The 17,552-nt window shown below is 39.8% G+C and overlaps 1 protein-coding gene across 1 annotated transcript in view; it reads right to left on the bottom strand.

Annotated features, from left to right (window-relative positions):
* The window catches only part of LOC133081856 (nuclear RNA export factor 3-like), a 52,230-nt gene extending 40,051 nt beyond the window's left edge, over positions 1-12,179 (bottom strand). Inside the window, 1 exon segment of the mRNA XM_061178185.1 lies at positions 11,978-12,179. Within this exon segment, the coding sequence (XP_061034168.1) occupies positions 11,978-12,179 (202 nt within the window).
* Between the last annotated feature and the right edge of the window lie 5,373 nt (positions 12,180-17,552).

Genomic DNA, 17,552 nt, shown 5'->3' with positions numbered 1-17,552 from the left:
CCCCGAATCAGCTGCTCCTTTAACCCCATCCTGTCTGAGCGAAGAACAGACGTCCTCAGGCGACCTAGACGCAGAGGCGGGGCCAAATCCAAAGCTGAAACCTGGGAGCTGTGCGAACAAAGAAGAGAAAGGGAAATTTCTCCCAGCAGCCTCAGAAGCAGCGGATTAAAGCTCCACAAACAACTTGATGTACCTGCATCTGTGGAATACCTGAATAGACAACAAATCATCCCAAATTGAGGAGGTGGACTTTGGGAGCAAGATATATTATTTTTTCCCCTTTTCCTCTTTTTGTGAGTGTGCATGTGTATGCTTCTGTGTGAGATTTTGTCTGTATAGCTTTGCTTTCACCATTTGTCCTAGGGTACTGTCCGTCCGTTTTAGTTTTTTTTTCTTTTTACTTAAAATTTTTTTTCTTTATTTCTTAATAATTATTTTTTATTTTTTATTTTAATAACTTTATTTTATCTTACTTTATTTTATTATATCCTCGTTCTTTTTTTCTCTCTATTTTTTCTCCCTTTTATTCTGAGCCGTGTGGATGAACGGCTCTTGGTATTCCAGCCAGGCATCAGGGCTGTGCCTCTGAGGTGGGAGAGCCAACTTCAGGACACTGGTCCACAAGAGACCTCCCAGCTCCACGTAATACCAAACGACGAAAATCTCCCAGAGATCTCCATCTCAACACCAAGGCCCAGCTTCATTCAACGACCAGCAAGATATAGTGCTGGACACCCTATGCCAAACAACTAGCAAGAGAGGAACACAGCCCCATCCATTACCAGACAGGCTGCCTAAAATCATAATAAGGCCACAGACACCCCAAAACACACCACCAGACGTGGACCTGCCCACCAGAAAGACAAGATTCAGCCTCATCCACCAGAACACAGGCACTAGTCCCCTCCACCAGGAAGCCTACACAACTCACTGAACCAACCTTAGCCACTGGGGACAGATACCAAAAACAACAGGAACTATGAACCTGCAGCCTGCAAAAAGGAGACCCAATACACAGTAAGATAAGCAAAATGAGAAGACAGAAAAACACACAGCAGATGAAGGAGCAAGGTAAAAACACACCAGACCTAACAAATGAAGAGGAAATAGGCAGTCTACCTGAAAAAGAATTTAGAATAATGATAGTAAAGATGATCCAAAATCTTGGAAATAGAATAGACAAAATGCAAGAAACATTTAACAAGGACCTAGAAGAACTAAAGAGGAACCAAGCAACGATGAAAAACACAAAAAATGAAATTAAAAATACTCTAGAAGGGATCAATAGCAGAAAAACTGAGGCAGAAGAACGGAAAAGTGACCTGGAAGACAAAATAGTGGAAATAACTACTGCAGAGCAGAATAAAGAAAAAAGAATGAAAAGAACTGAGGACAGTCTCAGAGACCTCTGGGACAACATTAATCACAAAAACATTTGAATTATAGGGGTCCCAGAAGAAGAAGAGTAAAAGAAAGGGACTGAGAAAATATTTGAAGAGATTATAGTTGAAAACTTCCCTAATATGGGAAAGGAAATAGTTAATCAAGTCCTGGAAGCACAGAGAGTCCCATACAGGATAAATCCAAGGAGAAACACACCAAGACACATATTAATGAAACTATCAAAAATTAAATACAAAGAACAAATATTAAAAGCAGCAAGGGAAAAACAACAAGTAACACACAAGGGAATCCCCATAAGGTTAACAGCTAATCTTCCAGCAGAAACTCTGCAAGCAAGAAAGGAGTGGAAGGACATATTTAAAGTGATGAAGGAGAAAAATCTACAACCAAGATTACTCTACCCAGCAAGGATCTCATTCAGATTTGATGGAGAAATTAAAACCTTCACAGACAAGCAAAAGCTGAGAGAGTTCAGCACCACCAAACCAGCTTTACAACAAATGCTAAAGGAACTTCTCTAGGCAAGAAACACAAGAGAAGGAAAACACCTACAATAACAAACCCAAAACATTTAAGAAAATGGGAAAAGGAACATACATATTGATAATTACCTTAAATGTAAATGGATTAAATGTTCCCACCAAAAGACACAGACTGGCTGAATGGATACAAAAAGAAGACCCGTATATATGCTGTCTACAAGAGACCCACTTCAGACCTAGGGACACACACAGACTGAAAGTGAGGGGATGGAAAAAGATATTCCATGCAAATGGAAATCAAAAGAAAGCTGCAGTAACAATTCTCATATCAGACAAAATAGACTTTAAAATAAAGACTATTACAAGAGACAAAGAAGGACACTACATAATGATCAAGGGATCAATCCAAGAAGAAGATATAACAATTGTAAATATTTATGCACCCAACATAGGAGCACCTCAATACATAAGGCAAATACTAACAGCCATAAAAGGGGAAATCAACAGTAACACAATCAGAGTAGGGGACTTTAACACCCCACTTTCACCAATGGACAGAGCATCCAAAATGAAAATAAATAAGGAAACACAAGCTTTAAATGATACATTAAACAAGATGGACTTAACTGATATTTATAGGACATTCCACCCAAAAACAATGGAATACACATTTTTCTCAAGTGCTCATGGAACATTCTCCAGATTAGATCATATCTTGGGTCACAAATCAAGCCTTGGTAAATTTAAGAAAACTGAAATCATTTCAAGTATCTTTTCCGACCACAACGCTATGAGACTAGATATCAATTACAGGAAAAGATCTTTAAAAAATACAAACACATGGAGGCTACACAATACACTATTAATAACGAAGTGATCACTGAAGAAATCAAAGGGGAAATCAAAATATACCTAGAAACAAATGACAATGGAAACACGACGACCCAAAACCTATGGGATGCAGCAAAAGCAGTTCTAAGAGGGAAGTTTATAGCAATACAAGCCTACCTCAAGAAACAGGAAACATGTCGAATAAACAACCTAACCTTGCACCTAAAGCAATTAGAGAAAGAAGAACAAAAAAACACCAAAGTTAGCAGAAGGAAAGAAATCATAAAGATCAGATCAGAAATAAATGAAAAAGAAATGAAGGAAACGATAGCAAAGATCAATAAAACTAAAAGCTGGTTCTTTGAGAAGATGAACAAAATTGATAAACCATTAGCCAGACTCATCAAGAAAAAAAGGGAGAAGACTCAAATCAATAGAATCAGAAATGAAAAAGGAGAAGTAACAACTGACACTGCAGAAATACAAACGATCATGAGAGATTACTACAAGCAACTCTATGCCAATAAAATGGAGAACCTGGAAGAAGTGGACAAATTCTTAGAAATGCACAACCTGCCGAGACTGAACCAGGAAGAAATAGAAAATATGAACAGACCAATAACAAGCACTGAAATTGAAACTGTGATTAAAAATCTTCCAACAAACAAAAGCCCAGGACCAGATGGCTTCACAGGCGAATTCTATCAAACATTTAGAGAAGAGCTAATACCTATCCTTCTCAAACTCTTCCAAAATATTGCAGAGGGAGGAACACTCCCCAACTCATTCTATGAGGCCACCATCACCCTGATAGCAAAACCAGACAAATATGTCACAGAGAAAGAAAACTACAGGCCAATATCACTGATGAACAGAGATGCAAAAATCCTCAACAAAATACTAGCAAACAGAATCCAACAGCACATTAAAAGGATCATACACCATGATCAAGTGGAGTTCATTCCAGGAATGCAAGGATTCTTCAATATACACAAATCAATCAACGTGATACACCATATTAACAAACTGAAGGAGAAAAACCATATGATCATCTCAATAGATGCAGAGAAAGCTTTCGACAAAATTCAACACCCATTTATGATAAAAGCCCTGCAGAAAGTAGGCAGAGAGGGAACTTTCCTCAACATAATAAGGGCCATATATGACAAACCCACAGCCAACGTCGTCCTCAATGGTGAAAAGCTGAAACCATTTCCACTAAGATCGGGAAGAAGACAAGGTTGCCCACTCTCACCACTATGATTCAACAGAGTTTTGGAAGTTTTAGCCACAGCAATCAGAGAAGAAAAAGAAATAAAAGGAATCCAAATTGGAAAAGAAGAAGTAAAGCTGTCACTGTTTGCAGATGACATGATACTATACATAGAGTATCCTAAAGATGCTACCAGAAAACTACTAGAGCTAATCAATGAATTTGGTAAAGTAGCAAGATACAAAATGAATGCACAGAAATCTCTTGCATTCCTATACACTAATGACGAAAAATCTGAAAGAGAAATTGAGGAGACACTCCCATTTACCATTGCCACAAAAAGAAGAAAATATCTAGAAATAAACCTGCCTAAGGAGACAAAAGACCTGTATGCAGAAAATTACAAGACACTGATGAAAGAAATTAAAGATGATACAAATAGATGGAGAGGTACACCATGTTCTTGGAATGGAAGAACCAACATTGTGAAAATGAGTCTACTACCTAAAGCAATCTACAGATTCAATGCAATTCCTATCAAAGTACCATTGGCATTTTTCACAGAACTAGAACAAAAAATTTCACAATCTGTATGGAAACACAAAAGACCCCGAATAGCCAAAGCAATCTTGAGAACGAAAAATGGAGCTGGAGGAATCAGGCTCCCTGACTTCAGACTATACTACAAAGCTACAGTAATCAAGACAGTATGGTACTGGCACAAAAACAGAAACATAGATCAATGGAACAGGATAGAAAGCCCAGAGATAAACCCACGCACATATGGTCACCTTATCTTTGATAAAGGAGGCAAGCATATACAGTGGAGAAAAAGACAGCCTCTTCAATAAGTGGTGCTGGGAAAACTGGACAGGTACATGTAAAAGTATGAAATTAGAACACTCCCTGACACCATACAGAAAAATAAACTCAAAATGGATTAAAGACATAAATGTAAGGCCAGACACTATCAAACTCTTAGAGGAAAACATAGGCAGAACTCTCTATGACATAAATCACAGCAAGATCCTTTTTGACCCAGCTCCTAGAGAAATGGAAATAAAAACAAAAATAAACAAATGGGACCTAATGAAACTTCAAAGCTTTTGCACAGCAAAGGAAACCATAAACAAGACCAAAAGACAACCCTCAGAATGGGAGAAAATATTTGCAAATGAAGCAACTGACAAAGGATTAATCTCTAAGATTTACAAGCAGCTCATGCAGGTCAATAACAAAAAACAAACAACCCAATCCAACAATGGGCAGAAGACCTAAATAGACATTTCTCCAAAGAAGATATACAGATTGCCAACAAACACATGAAAGAATGCTCAAAATCACTAATCATTAGAGAAATGCAAATCAAAACTACATTCAGGTATCACCTCACAACGGTCAGAATGGCCATCATCAGAAAATCTGCAAACAATAAATGCTGGAGAGGGTGTGGAGAAAAGGCAACATTCTTGCACTGCTGGTGGGAACGTAAATTGATACAGCCACTATGGAGAACAGTATGGAGGTTCCTTAAAAAACTAAAAATAGAACTACCATACGACCCAGCAATCCCACTGCTGGGCATATACCCTGAGAAAACCATAATTCAAAAAGAGTCATGTACCAAAATGTTCATTGCAGCTCTATTTACAATAGTCAGGACATGGAAGCAACCTAAATGTCCATCATCGGATGAATGGATAAAGAAGATGTGGCACATATATACAATGGAATATTCCTCAGCCATAAAAAGAAACGAAATTGAGTTATTTGTAGTGAGGTGGATGGACCTAGAGTCTGTCATACAGAGTGAAGTAAGTCAGAAAGAGAAAAACAAATACAGTATGCTAACACATATATATGGAATCTAAGGGGAAAAAAAAAAGGTCATGAAGAACCTAGTGGCAAGACGGGAATAAAGACACAGACCTACTAGAGAATGGACTTGAGGATATGGGGAGGGGGAAGCGTAAGTTGTGACAAAGTGGGAGAGTGGCATGGACATATATACACTACCAAACGTAAAATAGATAGCTAGTGGGAAGCAACCGCATAGCACAGGGAGATCAGCTCTGTGCTTTGTGACCACCTAGAGGGGTGGGATAGGGAGGGTGGGAGGGAGGGAGATGCAAGAGGGAAGAGATATGGGAACATGTGTATATGTATAACTGATTCACTTTATTATAAAGCAGAAACTAACACACCATTGTAAAGGAATTATACTCCAATAAAGATGTTAAAAAAAAAAGAAAGAAAACTACAGGCCAATATCACTGGTGAACATAGATGCAAAAATCCTCAACAAAATACTAGCAAACAGAATCCAAAAACATATTTAAAGGATCATACACCATGATCAAGTGGGATTTATCCCAGGGATGCAAGGATTCTTCAATATACGCAAATCAATCAATGTGATACACCATATTAACAAATTGAAAAATAAAAACTATATGATCATCTCAATAGATACAGAGAAAGCTTTTGACAAAATTCAACACCGATTTATGATAAAAACTCTCCACAACGTGGGCATAGAGGGAACCTACCTCAACATAATAAAGGCCATATATGACAAACCCACACAAACATTATTCTCAATGGTGAAAAACTGAAAGCATTTCCACTAAGATCAGGAACAAGACAAGGATGTCCACTCTTGCCAGTATTATTCAACATAGTTTTGGAAGTCCTAGCCATGGCAATCAGAGAAGAAAAAGAAATAAATGAATACAAATTGGAAAAGAAGAAGTAAAACTGTCACTGTTTGCAGATGCCATGATACTATACATACAGAATCCTAAAGATGCCACCAGAAAACTTCTAGGGCTAATCAATGAATTTGGTAAAGTAGCAGGATACAAAATTAATGCACAGAAATCTCTTGCATTCCTATACACTAACAACAGAAGATCAGAAAGAGAAATTAAGGAAACAATCCCATTCACCATTGCAACAAAAAGAATAAAATACCTAGGAATAGGGGCTTCCTTGGTGGTAGAGTGGTTAAGAATCTGCCTGTCAATGCGGGGGACATGGGTTCGAGCCCTGGTCTGGGAAGATCCCACATGCCACAGAGCAACTATATCCGTGCACCACAACTACTGAGCCTGCTCTCTAGAGCCCGCGAGCCACAACTACTGAGCCCATGTGCCACAACTACTGAAGCCCGTGTGCCTAGAGCCCATGCTCCACAACAAGAGAAGCCACCACAATGAGAAGCCCATGCACTGCAACGAAGACCAAATGCATCCATAGTAAATAAATAAATTAAATAAAAATAATAAAATAAATAAATTTATAAAAAAACAAACAAAATATTTAATGACTACTCTGCACAGTTCTAGCATATCTGGGTGTCTCTGTTAATGTAATTACTGCAAAGTGCACTGATCCTTCCCTCGACCTACGAGCACAGATTCTTTTCCCACATGGCATCACACTTAAATTCCACAATACTCCTGGGTGGTCAGGAGCATTGTGTACTGTTAGCCTGCTGTACAGACGAGGCATGTGAAAGGGTAGTGACTTACCTAAAGTGTCCCAACGATGGGGCCCGATCTCCTCACTCTTGCTCCAGGAACCTGTCTAGCAGACTCGACAACACACTTGGTTCTTCTCTATCAGCTCATGCTCCTGGGGCTCAGAGTCCACACCCTTCTCTGATGTTCCACTGTAAGGAGATAAGACAGCACATGGAATAGAGAGGAAAGTGAGATGATGGGAAGGCACATGAAACACCGGGGAAGAGGTGAGGATGTTCTGCCTGCCCCCTCTCAGTTCACTGGAAGCTGTGCAGTCGTGCTCTTCCTATTCCCTAGCTCCATCACACAGCCCCCTCTGCACACACAGCAGTGACACTGAGGCTCACACGTCATGGACATGTGCACTTATCCCTGCTTGTGTTACATGTCCAAGTACTCCTTCTGGTAGTCATGCTATTATGTTAATGTCAGAGGCATCAAACTAAACAGAATGAAGGTTACAAATTTGGAATGAGAACTAACGTTGTTGAGGACCTACTAGATGCCACATGCTATAGGTTGTTATTTTTATCTTCAAATTCTCAAAGCAATGTTCTGTGGGCATCATTACTTAACTTTCTACAGATGGGAGATAGGCACAGAGGAGAACGTACATGCGCAAAGAATTAGAGGGAGGTGTCAAATGGACACAGAGGTCAACTTGAAGGGCTAACACTGGCCAATTCTGGGACAATCTGAGCATCAAAATACTTAATGATAATAAACCCTTTGAGAAAAATAGGACTTTAGGGGTCATACTTATACAAATGAAAACAATTATTTAATAATTAATTAATGATGGGGAAAAGGGAAAGCTTGACCCTACACTCAAATGCTAAGTAATAATTCTAGAAGAAATGACAAAATTGGAAAAGCAATACTTAACAGAAACCATAGCAACAAGTGATTCAGGTAAGAATCATAAATAGATGCTCAGACTGTGTCAAATCTCACTGCAGTCACAGAGTCACCATGGTAACTATGCTGGCCTAGTAAAACTGGGAAAAAACAAACAATATCCACCCTGATTACATTCCAATATGTGATAGGAATTAAATAGAACTGACATAACACACAGTAATTAACCTCACGTATTCTGCACAATAAAGATTCCTGGAAGCTTTAGCAATATACACATAAGTGTATACATACATACATACATACATACATACATACCCACATACACACATGCTCTCTCTTTCCCTCTCCCTCCTTCTCCTCCCCCACCCCCCATTCTCTCTCACCACCCAATATCCCAGGAATTCACTGAGTGGATTCACTGGTGTATAAAGAAGAAAATCCCCACAATTCAACAGATTCATTTCTGATCACACATAAATTTCAAAGCTACTGGACTATTTTAGTGATGGATTTTTCTGGAGATGACTTGTAGAAATGTCTCTGGGACATTTTTCTCCATAATTTCAGTAGATTGCCAATAATGGGTAAACGCTGATGTGGAAATACAGGAAACGCAAGTTATGCATCAAATACCCTTTCCATTCTACAGTAGCCTGTGTTTTCACTCAAAAAGCTTCCCCAACACTTTCTGTTGAATATTTGGCTGCTGACAATTCAACAAAAATAAAGTACATGAAAATTTTAACATTTTAATTAAAAATACTGCCATTTATAATAGTAACAAGAAGTACGAGATACTTAGGAATAATTTGTCCACAGATGTGCAATGCCTATACTTTCAGCACTACAAAACATTGCTCATAAAAATTAAACAAAACCTGAATAAATAGAGAGACATGCCATCTTCGTGGTTTGGAAGACACAGTATTGTTAAGATGTCTATTCTCAAACTGATTTACAGATTTAATGAAATCACAATAAAAATCCCAGCAGACACTTTTTTAAAGAAACTGACAGGATGATTTCTAATTTCATATGGAAATAAAAAGGACCTAGACCATGAAAAATCACTCTGACAATAACAGGGTGGGAAGATAAACACTACCTGATTTCAAGACTCATTTTAATTCTGCAAGAATAAAAACAGTGTGGTTTGTGGTGAAGGTGAAAATGTATATCAAAGGAACAAAATGAAGAGTCAAAAAATAGACCCACACATATGTGAACAACTGATTTACAACAAAGCTACAAAGGTAATTTGGTGGACAAAAAATAGTCTTTTCAACAAATGGTGCTTGGAGAAGTGGATATCCACATGCACAAACATAAACTGTGATCCATATATAGTACCATATACAAAACTCAACTCAAAATACATCATAAACCTAAATATAATAGCAAAAACTGTAAAATTGTACCAGAAAACACAAGAGAAGGTCCTTGTGACACTAGATTAGGTAAAAATTTCATAGATGATAAATCAATACCACAATCTGTAAATGAACAAATTGATAAATTGTACTTCCTGAAAGGTAAAAATTTCTGCTCTTCCAAAGACACCGTTGAGAGAATGAAAAGACAAGCCAATGACTGGGAAAGTGTTTGAAAATCATATAACTGATAAAGGACTTGTATCCAGAATATAGAAAATCTCACAAAAGCCAATAAGAAGGAAAAAGACACTCAAATAAATGGGCAAAAATTATGAATAGACATTGTTCACACACCAAAAATCAAATATCAAATAAGTACTACATGGAACAATGCTCAACATCATTAATCATTAGGGAAATGCAAACGAAAACTTCAATGAAATACTACTACATCCCTGTGAGAATGACGAAAATTAAAAAGACTGAACACACCAAGTCTTGGCAAGACTATAGGGGATGGAACTCTCATACAACTGCTAGTGGAAATGAAAAATGGTGTGACCACTTTGGAAAACAGTTTGTCACTTTATTGTAATGTTAATCTCACATCTATCACATGATCCAGCCATTGCATGCCTAAGTATTTATTCTAGAAGAAGAAAGTCTATGTCTCTACAAAGACTAATATGCAAATGCTTATAACAGCTTTATTTAAAAGACCCCTAAATTGGAAACCACCCAAACATCCATTAACAGGTAAATGGATAAAAGAAATTGTGGTATATTCATATACTGGAATACTACTAAGCAATACAAAAGAATGAACTATTGATATATGCAACAAAATGAACAAATCTAAAAATAATTACAATGAATGAACAAACCCAGACCAAAAAAGAATAATAAAACCTCTTTGGTTCTATTTAAATACATTTCTGGGACATGAAAACTAATCCATAGTGGCAGATAACTGTTTTTGCCTAGGGACAGGGCAGTGGGAGGGCTAGGGAGGCCATGTAGTACAGAACTAAAAATGTTATGTGCTGGAAAAAATAATACTAATGACATTTAAACCTATCTGGTTATTTTAGGGGACATGGTTTGGTATCATTATAATAGGGCAAACCATAGGGTAATTAATATTTTTGAAAATACAAACATTCTTGTAACTGACATTTTAACTAACAGTTGAAAAATTCCTGGCATCTTAAAAATTTCATTATACAATGGATAAAAACATGGTGTCCATGGAAGAATCCATATTACAATATTAAATTGCTAGGAAGACCTTTGAACCAATGGCATATTTCAACAACCATCTGAGAGATATATAGGAATCACTGATTATTATTTATACAGTCAGAAAAATATATATAAATTTATGCACATGCATGTTAAACATAAAGATCCTTCCTCAAGCTAGACAATTCATTGCTTTCAAAGAAAGCATCTCTAAGATGGGCATCAGGGCTACTGCAAAGCATGTAGCTGCTGATGGAATTAAATGCCACCTGCTAAACCTCTTCTTCCAAGATGAGATCAAAGTAGCTTCCCTACTTTTAGGCTAGTTTGTGAACCTCACAGGAGCTATTCCACAACATGGTTTTGTTCAGATCTATGAACTCACTTGAGTCAGGTGTCATATCCAACTAAAGATGTGAAGTGTTGTGGTTTCCTGAGGACTGCTGCCCTTGAACCTGGAGTAGAAGCTCCAGCAGCCATCAGGACACAGATGCTCAGAACCTGCCTCTTTCAGACACCTGATATGAGCAAGGCCACCAGCATGAGGAGCTGCACAGGGAGAGACAAATCCAGCAATCACCATGCTTTACTGGTGTAACTATGTGCCCCGCACCGTGGTAGGCACTGGGTTAGTGACAATGACACTGAAACAATTGGGTAGTGATTGTAACAACCCAATGTTACAATGGGCTTCTCATCAGGGCTTTTCTTTTTTTTCTCAGTTATTCCTCTATCTACTACTTAAAAACGAAAAACAAAAAATGTTAAAAAGGAATAAGAAGTGGCCTGAATTCATACAGGCACTCATGATCCCGCAACAACCACAGGGCCGCTGGCTTATTCATGTGTTATCACTGAATGTTCACAGCGACCCTGTGGGGAGGGCATTCTTATCTCCACTTTACAGAGGGGAAAGCTGAGGCTCAGAGAGAGTCGTTACTTGTCTCACCTCCCGCAACCCTGCCTTTAGAAGGAAAGTGGCTCCAGGACACCCTTGGAGCAGGACACCGCACTCACTGGGGCCAGGAGGGACCACAATGGCTTTACCTATGAGACAGCGGAGGCACCGAGCCCCAAAGCGGGAAAGAGGTGACTTGGATGTGGATCCCTTTGTCTCCCCACACCCCAGCGTGGTCCAGCCCCCACCGGGGACCCACACCCTCAGCTGAGTCCCAAACACCTGAAGGCATGACCGGATCTTCTCGTCAGGCCACGTCTGCCTCGGTAGAAAAGTCATCACGGTCGCCATAGTGACGTCCGGTTTCTATGGCAACCACAATGCGTAGGCTTGGCCTCCACACCGGAAATGTCTCCTCACCCTGCTACACCAATGGTCTTTCGTTGAAATAAAATCACCTTTGCTCTTCAGGCTACCACCTGAGAAAGCATAATAATTAAAGGCACTAGACTGGGACCGGGTAGTTGGCAGAACTCTACACATGTTGTTGGAACAAAGCACGTTCCTACAGTCAGAAATTTTTTGCTTTAAAGAGGCAGTAGGAGAATATTGTCAGTATACAGAGACCCAGGGAGGTATCCTAGGGTTCTTGGAGATGAGAGGGTGAGCATATAAAATTACAGGCCATGCTAAGCAGGAATGACTTACCTGATTCATGAGGTTGGAAGGAGAAACAGGGGTTTCACAGCCCAGACCCTCTCTCTTCAAAACTCTTATAGCAAGCTGCCCATAGGTAGCATGTGTTCTGCCCTGCCCTTAGGGGTGTGTCTTACGATTAGCTTACAATTCTTCTCCCTTTTTTGTGTCTCTCTAGCTCACCAGCTGTTCTTATGTTATTGCTTTAAAATGCTTGTGTCATTACTGCCCCCTCAAATACACCTCTGCTCTATGTCTGATTTATGTAGACCAACCAAGAAATGAAAAAAAGAATAAGGAGAACAATACATCAACTTGATTCCTTATAAAGGTGAAATTGGAGAAAGTGGCTTAGATTTGCTGGCAAATGGGCTTCCTATTAATGATGTCCAGAATTGGACAGACTTGTCCACTCAGTAGTGCTGCATTGGGACAGTCTATAAGGCCAAAGACTGCAATGTATATCTATCTGCTGTCTGGTAGAAGAGTCTCGTCTATGTGTACTCAAAGAAAGTGACTTTCTTGCCATAGGCAGTCTCTGTAGCGAGAAAAACTGTTTCAGGACACCTTCTTTGAGAAACACTTCTCAAAGTGAAGAAATACCCCTTGTTCTGAATGAATACTCACCAAGCCACCTTCTGAGGCTCCTCCCATGGAGCCATTGTGGCAACACTTTCTTAGTACATTAATTTTGTGATTATAGTGTGATTCCATAATTATTATGGAATTATTTTCCAATTTCCAAGACTAATGTATCATATATCGTGAAAATTTCCCTAGGAAATCCCCTCAAGAAGGAGTTGATGGAATGCTCAGAAATGTTCTCCCTCTCATAAACCAACACACAAATTGTAGTCAAAATGATAACGAAGTCCTACCAAGCCTTCAAGGATAAGAGAATCTCTATATTATCCAATGATAACAGACTACAGGAAAAAACATTCACCAAGATCACAATGTTTTGAATATCCATTTCTGCTTAGCAATAAACAAAATAATAACCATGTATTATTTCTCAGGATTCTGTGGGTTGACTGGGTGTTTTTCTGCTCCGTTTGGTGTCTGTTACCTGAGGCTGCAGTCATCTGGAGGCACCTCTCATCTGGAACATCCAAGAAAGCCCATTCACATGCATGAGGGTTAATGTTGGCATATGTTGGGAGCTCACTGGGGCTGTTGACTGGAGCGCTTTGGGTCTTCTCCACAGAGCTCTCCACATGTAGGGCTGCCAGATAAAACAGAGGACACTTAGTTAAATCTGGATTCCAGACAACCAAGAAATGATTTTTAGTGTAAGTGTGATGATGGTTAATTTCATGTGTCAACAAGACTGGGCCAAGGTGCCCAGATATCTGGTCAAACATTATTCCGGCTGTTTCTGTGATGTTTGGATGATATTAACATTTAAATAGGGGGACATTGAGTAAAGCAGATGAAGGCCTGAATAGAACAAAAGATTGACCTCTAACAAGCAGAAGGATTCTGCAGCAGATGGTGTTCGGGCATTTTATAATGGCTTAATGGCCTTTGATACAGAGGTACTATTGATATTTCCACCAATAAGGGAGTTTCAGGTGAAAGTTTAGAAAGGGATCACCATGGTGATTCTAATGTGCCACCTGGTTAAGACTCCCTGGCTGAGGAGACACGTCAAAATGCAATAGGAGTAGCCTGATCTGGGGAGGAAAGACAGCTACTATTTATGAAGCAGATCATTTAGAGGGGCCCAGCACTACATTCTTCAAGTTAGTGGCTGGATTTAATCCTTATAACTACCCTGGTGGTGAGGTATTGCTATCGTCTCTTCATGGATGTGTGTGACTCCAAAGCACGTGCTTCTAAGCACAGAGACAAATGGCAAAGAGGTTGCTCCCATGCCAACTGCTAGAGCCAGGGGTGGGACCTGGCAGCCTGGGTACCTTTAGTTGCTGGTGGTAGTGCTTTAGCAAAGGTATCAGGACATGTACTGCTGAGGTGGTTAATCTCTGTTCTCTCTGTATTTACCCTCCCTGCAGCAGGAAGCCAGGTTGGTACTCACTCCCCCTGCCACATGGGAGGTTTATGATGGGGCTGGAAGTAGAAGCTGTCTGAAGCCAATGTTTCTTCTGTCCTTTGTGAAAGCTTGACTTTACACCATGGAATGTGCTGCCTGTACCTGGTAGGGAGGGGAGGACATCTGAGGACACAGAGGAGGCCTGGAAGGGAAATTTCGCCCAGACAGGGGTGAGGTAAGAGTTCTATAGGCCCTTCCTGGAGGAGGAGGGACCTGAGCACGGGTCCATATCAACACTTGGGGTTGCTCCTTGGATGGCTCATAAAAGCTGCACATCCAGCCATGAGACAGATTATCCTATTTGGATCAAGGGATGAGTCATGTGAGGTTGGGGCGTGAAGGCACAGAGCCAGCTAGGGCAAAGGTCAGCTCAGCCCTGAGCAGTGTAGACAGATGAGTATTGATGATAGGGGGCTCCCTAGGGTGTATCTGGAAATTGAATTCACACACGTGGGACTGCTTTGTCAAAGAACACGAATATTTAACATTTTAAATACTGTCTAGGTGAAATTTAAAGTCTCTTTACTAATGTATACCTCAACGAACTACAAGATGACAGCACTTGTTTATCCAGATTTATGCAATAATGAGTTTTACAACATTATTAATATTTGCTAATGTGAAACCCTATTGTTGGAGTGTTAGATTACTTTTCATTTTTTCCCCTTTTTCCATATAAATGGTATATTTCACATGTGCTTTTCTAAGTTAGAAAGTAGGGTGGGAAAGAAACTAACACTTCAAGGGCCCACTACTGGCCAGTGTGTTAGGAACTCTACATACTGTTTTTATAACTTCTTACAACTGTTCTGTAAGTTAAGTATCAGTATTCCCTGTTACAACTCATTCCTCCCCCAAGGCACACTCTACCAAGGCTCAGAGAGGTTAAATACATTTTCCAAGGACACACGTGGTAAGAGTGTATCCTAATCCAGGGTTGTTGGATTCCAAAGTTGGGTTCTACTCTGAATCTGTGCACATAGGATGGGTAGTAACGTTTACCTTGCTCTCGAGCAGGTTTTCTCAACCTTAGCACTGTTGATACTTTGGGTCAGAGAACTCCTTGTTGTGAAGGCTGTTCTATGTACTGTGGGATATTTAGCCTCCACCCACAAGATTTCAGTAGCACCCCCAGTTGTGACTACCAAAAATGTTTTCAGACATTTCCACATGTCTCCTGGAGCTGGGGAGCAAAATCACCACCATTTGAGAACTACTGCTCTAGATATACATTTCTGACAGGTAGTTGGATACATGGGTCTGGAGCCTGGAAAAACGTTCTGAGACGAAGACATGATTTGTAGGCTTATGGGGCCTGGCATGTAACAGATGCCCCATAAATATTTGTTAAATAAATGCAAATGGCTTATAAAATTGAGAGTCATCAAGTCTTTTTCTATCCTTATACCAGTTCTACAAACTGAAGTAGGATCATTCTTATAAACTTTATCAAAATCTGCATTTTCAACCCAACATTTATTGCTTAGCTTTTGTTTCCCTGTGTAAAAGAAATGTATTTGAAATGGTAGAACATGTTGAAATGGGTTATATTACCACCAGGTAAAGCCAGAGCCACAACGCAACATTAAGATGGTGGTGAAGAGTGAAGGTCCAGTGTAGCCTGCATTTCTGTGCCAGACCAATGTTAAGTATTTTAATGATACTAACATATTTGATCTTCAAACAGCCCTTTAAGGTTTTATCACCATTTATGGATCAGAAGTTCAAGGCATGGAGAGGTTAAGGAACTGGTCTAGGTCACATGGTTAGTAGGAGACAGAGGAATGGCCCTTCCCAGGACTATATGGTATTAAAGCCCATTGATACTAACCACGAAGGTACCCTACCATGCATCAACAAATATCTCTAGAGCCTCACCCAGGGTCTGGAACTCAGTGAATTTTGAACTGAATTGAACTTAGATATAGTGACTGAATGTAGAATTCTGGTGAGCCTGCAGCATGACTCTTAAAATAATTTCTTGGACTTACATGGAAAAATATCTCCCTTCTAGAAACTCAAAGTGTTTTTCTGAATGGAAATGACTTTATTCTCTGGCCCAGACCTAGCTGGCTGGGAGAAGAGGCTGGTATGATCTTCTTTGACAGGTGAGACCACCTCCTCTTTGGGCGGTGACTTACCCAAGATCATCCTAGAGTTTTGAGGTGAGGTCTGCCCCTGGGACCCAGGGAGATCTCCTGGCTGGTACTGTAGGATCTTGTACAAAATACACAGAAATAGCTTTTGGTCCTATGTAGCACAGGAAAACACAGGGAATGGGGCAAGTGGTGACTTCATTCCCTACCCCAAACTTTATTCATGGGTTACATGACTCAACTGAGTGGAAATGGTAATAATCACCTTCTTCCCTTCCCCAGCCCCATCATTCCACTACATAGAAATGGCATTGATTCTATCATAGTCAAGATAGAAATGTGTGTGTATTTTCCTTCTTCTCTCCACTTGCTCTCCAGATCATTCTGCCCTTCAAATACAGTCACATCTGTGGTTCACACTCTCTTGCCCCCTCCACTACTAGTGGGGTAAAGCTCCACCAGATTCCTGACTCTCTCGGCAAATCCGTTCTCAGAAAGTGCGAGTCCCTCTTCCTTTTCCCTCCAAATGTACTGCTCAGTTTCTGTCTTCACAGGCCCATTGAGGCTAGAAGTAAAAGGGGCCAAGGTCCCAAGACAGTGGTCTTATGGGTCCCCACATTCCCAGGGCCCTGAATGCCTCCTGATTTGCATGTTTCTTTTTTTTTTTTAATCAGACAACTTTAGGGAAGCAGAAGAAGTAAACATGTCAAATTTATATGTATTTTCTGTTGCACAAATTTGTTTGGGACTAAATGTTGTTCTGCACAATAATCTAAAATTTTTAAAGTATGTGTGACTACATTCCTTGTTAAGAGAAGCTGCCATAAGGTATGTCTTCAAATGGCTTTTAAAACATAGGGGGGAAATGGCATTTGCTTT

The sequence above is a fragment of the Eubalaena glacialis genome, chromosome X (genome assembly GCF_028564815.1).
Source record: "Eubalaena glacialis isolate mEubGla1 chromosome X, mEubGla1.1.hap2.+ XY, whole genome shotgun sequence".
In the NCBI taxonomy this organism is placed as follows: Eukaryota; Metazoa; Chordata; class Mammalia; order Artiodactyla; family Balaenidae; genus Eubalaena; species Eubalaena glacialis.
This window is presented reverse-complemented; position numbering and strand designations above follow the sequence as displayed.